General features: G+C 39.5%; 1 protein-coding gene across 1 annotated transcript; it reads right to left on the bottom strand.

The window, feature by feature from the left end:
• Positions 1-566: 566 nt before the first annotated feature.
• Positions 567-4,045, bottom strand: LOC139480357 (fucolectin-like). The gene is made up of 4 exons (XM_071263420.1): positions 3,976-4,045; positions 2,753-2,986; positions 2,155-2,391; positions 567-1,456 (listed from the first exon to the last, which is right to left on the bottom strand). The coding sequence occupies exons 1-4, from the start codon at positions 4,043-4,045 to the stop codon at positions 1,167-1,169; spliced, it is 831 nt and encodes a 276-aa protein (XP_071119521.1). The 3' UTR covers positions 567-1,166.
• Between the last annotated feature and the right edge of the window lie 1,973 nt (positions 4,046-6,018).

A 6,018-nucleotide genomic window follows, 5' to 3' on the forward strand; every position in this document is an offset into this window, starting at 1 on the left:
CTGGGGATCAAGGCGGATTATAATGTGGTAATAAAACTTGAAACCCTCTCAGCACTATGTGATGGGGCGACATGTTATTCAGAGATCCCTACACGGTCAAAATACTTTCAAATTCCAATATAACAATGTCAATCAAGGCGAATCTTGCATTCCTGGCACCCGTGTTGATTGGTTTGTTGTCTAACGCCGCAGTCATCAATATTCCAGCTATATGACGGCGGCCTGTAAATAATCTAGACTGGACCAGACAACCCAGTGATTAATATCATGAACATCGATCCACGCAATTGGGATCGATGACATGCATCAACCAAGTCAGCGTGTCTGACCACCCAATCCCGTTAGTCGCCTCTTACGACAAGCATAGTCGCCTTTTACTGCAAGCATGGGTTGCTGAAGACCTATTCTACTCCGGATCTTTACGGGTCTCCGTGTGCCCTGATCACACTTATAAAGGTGGACAACATTAGACTTTACGGGGATCGGTCTCAGCAAAAGGCGGGTTAGCAATGTTGGCATAATAACCCCTACACTTCTACTGCCAGGGGGTAAACCATCATTGCAGCAGAGAAGCAACTGCTTACACCAAAGAAAAAGCAGATTTTTTTAACAACTCAAAAACCCATTTTTTAATTAAAAAAAGTAAACCTCAATTTACGATCTATGCAGTAAATTTTTAACGCATACTTTACACGGTAACATAATATTTATTGTCAACCTTGAAAATCGGAGTCTTCACTCACATCAGTATGACCCCAAATGCTCCCAGCCGGCTCGGGCGCTTTGCGTCCTCGTAAAACACTTAATTTGCTCACCCTTAAGACCAGCCAAGTTGCGCCACTGACTGCTATTGTAGGGTTAATCTTGGATCGATGTTCATGATATTAATCACTGGATTTATTGGTTCGGATACTTCTTTTTACAGACGGCGTTAAACAACAAACAAACAATCTATTAATTAGTTGAAACACTTACATGACATAAGTTGCAATATCAACATCCTAGGTTTCTGTTGTTGGTCCGGATCAGTTTGTTTTGTCACTGACAGTGATGACCATACACAGCTGACTTCTTTGTTTGCACAGTTATATCTCAACAGCATTTATTAATCACCTTGCCACGTGCACATGTTATGCCAGAGTTGAGTAGAAGTAACAATGCATAATTTACTGCACGTGTTGTTCTGGAGTTTCGGAACACAAGGCCTTGTAAAATTTCCATCCCGATTTGCCGTAAAGTTTAGCCAGTGACACAGATACAAACTCACATGTTCCATTGTCACTACTGCTATCCAGGATATTAAAGTTAAAGCCATCACATGCCCACATCATCGTACATTCAATCATGCAGGTCTTCAAGCTGCCGATGATTTCATGCCTGGCTCTGGTCGTGTGATACATCTCTGTGTAGGGCAGAAAGGTGGACGGGGACCTCTGACTGAAACTGCAGTTATTTTCTGAAAGTGTAAAAAAAGTAATTCATATTTTCATTTGATGTAACTGATCTTCATTTAGTTGTATCAGATATTATTACATCTGTGTGTGTTCCGCACTGATTTTACGAAACGATGAACTCAAAATTGCTTTGCTTTTTACGCCAAATGGAATCTGTTTCATCGGATAATCGAGACGGGTTATTCTCTGGTGCGACGTTTAATATGTGTGATATCAAACAGTAATTCAAATTATCTCTACTTATACCTGCATTCCAAAATATCTCATCTCACTTTCAGAGACATTAGATTTTAACAAGGATAAAGTCAAATTGTTAATGAGCGAGTGAGTATAGTTTTACGCCGTTAAAGGGCACCAGTAATGGGCTTCACACATTCTACCCGTGTCGGGAATCAAACCCGGGTCTTCGGCGTGGCGAGCGAACGCTTTAACCACTTGGCTACCCGACCGCCCCTAATTGTTCATGAGATTGTTAAAATGCCATATATATTAATCAAATATTTTCCCACTTTAATTGTACTCTCTTTGATGTGTTGGCCTCATATATACCATGAGATGACAATTATGGCTTGCAACGTCAACATTACAGTGCATTCAACGGTACAATAGTCCATAACAATGTTTCGTTACCCGAACAATTGCTATTCTGAACAAGTAACAAGGTTTATGTATTAAACATTTAGAATATTGTTTCGCTGACCATATATCTTTGGGTGGACTGCAACTTCACACAAAGTTAGCCTGTCCTCATCATTCAGATGTTGCCTCTTCTTTATCCGGACATAGCGCCCCTCAACGGGATACATGCATCTAAGAGTTTCTGTAACTGCACTCCCAAATTCCCCAAAGAAGGAATAACACATCTGACCATTTGCTTCAGGGTTTACAACTGGATCAAGTGAAAATACTTCTATGTCAAAGTTGTGTAGTCGCCAGTCTGAAACCAAAATACTGTATCGCAATCGTATAACCATACGAAAACTGAATTAAACGTTCATATTGCATGGGAATCGCGACACTGGTCTTTTTATTGATGAACCCACACAAACCAGTGAATAAAATGCACATATGAACCAGTCGTTGAGAATAAGGGGTTCGAATCCCACATTTACTATGATCAAGACAGCACCATACCTGCGCTCGCTGGTTTCAGCAAAGAGGCAAACACATATGACATGAATAACCTTCGATTCTCCTCTCCCCTCGCAGTTCAAAGCATGAAACCACTCTCACACTCTCTGTCACCACAGCTGATGTGTGATCCAGCCAATGTATCCACTCTATCAATGCATGCCTACCCCATTCGCTAAATCCCCTGTTAACGATGGTGACCGCCTCGACGTTAACGACCTTCTGCAGATCCACCCGCCACCACGGCAGTGGATGACTACTGGTTCCGGGGCTGTACGTACAAGATGAACCTTCGAAGTCAAGTTCTCCATTTCCGTCCACGGCTCGCCCCGGATCAGCTGAGAAGCCAATAGCACTCTGGACAGCAGGTTTTCCACTGGCAACGTTGTCAAGGCAATATGCTGAACAAAAGAGATTTTAGAACAGTACCTCGTGTCAACACTTAATCTCCGATATTTTAGACCGGTACTTCCTGCCAACACTGCTGTTATTAATAAAAGACATTTTGCTCACATTTGGACTGTAAAGGGATTCGTCAGTCATGAATTTCCAAATATGCAGACATATCAAACATTTTGAAAGCAATGCCTCATCACGATGCCTTTTTGGTTGTCGTATTGCTTAATTCACATAGCGCATATCTTAGTTTAACCTTGTAGTGATGTCTAATACCTTTAATATACTCTATAGTCTAGATGGATGTTGGATTTTCACTTACGATTACGATTAAAAGGTAACATTTCGACGAGATTTTGAAAAATGACATTTATATTGCTATATTAATACAGTGCTGTCTATTCTACTGCATTCTTTATGTGGTTTGTTTGGTTCATATATGTTCAATTGTGTAAGTCATTATTTCAACATACGAAACTGTCCTGTAATTGGAGAAGCTTTGGCATACACCTAAGTGCCTTAAATGCAGTCAACATCATACAATGTCCACAGAAAATCATTGGGTTTCATTATTATGCACAGCGATACCAGATGGATGTAATGACAACATACAAGACGTTGTCTTTCTTACCAACGACCTGCCAATATCAATGTATTGAGTCTGTTTCCGGCATACAAAAGACGTCGATGCAACCATGGTAAAAGGAAAGGATGAAGGACAAACGATACATTAATTTGGAAGATGTGTTGCCTCTCCTTCAGGAATCAATTGGACTACATAAAGTAAAAACAAGACTACTCTGCTCTGTATTGTTGAAATAAATCAAACGACTCCAGGAACTTTTGGCCTACAAAAAGTAAGAACCCACAGGCTTACATATATCTAATTGCGAAATTAATTATTTCAACATTGGAAGGAGGTGTTTAAGCAATCGATCAAACACGTTCTTTTATGAAAGATTGTTGTACGCCCAAAAGTATTTATAGGACTTACCACACACAGAAGGAAAATAGTGACGGATAAACACCAGCATTTGACAGCAAAACAGCGCTGAAACATGCATCCTGCCCTGCACCTTTCGTCACCCAACACAGGCTGATGAGAAAAGAGAATTTTGTTTTGAATCTTCCAAGGTAACGCAGGCTTGTTATTGATGTGTAACTGGAAGCCACATAAATATATGATGTACTTGAGCAACGCTATTTGCCTTTGGTTGACTGAATGGGTTTTATACAACATGTTAATTGTTTATTTAATTCCATTGTGATAACGACTGTTTGCATCGTTCTCTGTGTGTTTTGGCAATATAGTGATATTCAACGAATGCAGTATTTACTCAATACGATTTCACTTGCGGGTTTGGCGAAATGGGTCTTATACAACATGGTAAATATTTATTTAAGTCCTATACTTTTCAAGGCATGTAACGAGTTGTTTAACCTTTGCCAATACTCAGGACCAGAATCGATGGACGTTTCTCGTGCTCCGATAACTACCTTCCTGAGAAATAGAAGTCGAAGAAGTAGCTATTGTTTAATGAGCAGCACTGACAAAATTGCATACGTCATCAGTTGTTTGACTAATACAGCCCGACATGGAGGGACACATGCACTTAAACTTGGAGTTTAAATTATTAGACGTTTAGAATTATATTTCCCACATGCCCTTGAAGGAAGGTTACTTTGTCATCAACAGTAGGCAAGGGGGATAGTGTACTTCTGCACATGGCTGTTTCCCTTCCTGACCACGGTGATATATATTATGTACAACGATGATTTCCTAAAGAGGTAAACAATCCTCGCTGTCATACTCTATAGTCTAGATGGATGTTGGATTTTCACTTACGATTACGATTAAAAGGTAAGATTTCGATGAGATTTTGAAAAATGACATTTATATTGCTATATTAATACAGTGCTGTCTATTCTACTGCATTCTTTATGCGGTCCCTTCCTGACCACGGTGATATATATTATGTACAACGATGATTTCCTAAAGAGGTAAACAATCCTCGCTGTCATACTCTATAGTCTAGATGGATGTTGGATTTTCACTTACGATTACGATTAAAAGAGGTAAACAATCCTCGCTGTCATACAAAGCGTGTCATTATGAATCGTGACTATGAATGATTAGACATTTAGAATATTTCCATATGCCCTTGAAGGAAAGTTAGTTTACTGCAATGGGTGTGCCATCAACAGTAGGCAAGGGAGATAAGACGACATTGGATCCTTTATTAAAACGAAATCTTCTGTCACCTATATTGTGCCAATGGCTTATTGATGTCTTCCGGGATGGTGAATCGCGAGTCTGGTGATTTGTTTGCACGATACAGCAAGTCAGAGGCGGATAATGATATATCTTCATTTCTCTTGTGTCTTTGCTTGCACATTAATGCTAGTTGGATACGGGTACTGTATATTAATTTTGTCACAGGTGTAATTATGTAAGACGAATGTAGATTAGTCTGTTGTGCTAAAAGTACATTACAACATTTCGCATCGCATGTGATTATCAGTTTACACCAATATCTCCAAAATGCATACTAGATTGATCTCACAAAACATCTACAAGACACCACGTGGTGTCGTTAAGCAGTTGTATACCACATATATCCGTGTACATGTGTATCTGGCGTGAACATCTAGTAAACGTTGCTGTGAGCCATGATACAGATATTACGTCGGTACCTTGACAAACATATAGATTCTTTGAGTAAATTAACTGAACGTTTTACAGTTTGTTGCTACCATAAATAGATCACATTAATTAATTTACCAATAAAGCTGAAAAGATGGTTTTACTATAGCCATACTTACAAAATATAAATGAATATCATGCCGAAATATTTTCACGATTTACGACAAATAAAAAAATATGTTCAATGTCAAGTTTGAACATGTGTATCGTTAAGCAGCCAAACGATGACCATAACCTAAGGAAGGAGAGAGGAACCATCATCAGCTCGGCGATCAGATAGTGGTGGACATAGACAGCCTCTTGTGGTTCGAGGCCATGGCTTAGTGACTTCGT

Source organism: Haliotis cracherodii, unplaced genomic scaffold (genome assembly GCF_022045235.1).
Source record: "Haliotis cracherodii isolate W230 unplaced genomic scaffold, xgHalCrac1.p SCAF_4, whole genome shotgun sequence".
Taxonomy (NCBI): domain Eukaryota; kingdom Metazoa; phylum Mollusca; class Gastropoda; order Lepetellida; family Haliotidae; genus Haliotis; species Haliotis cracherodii.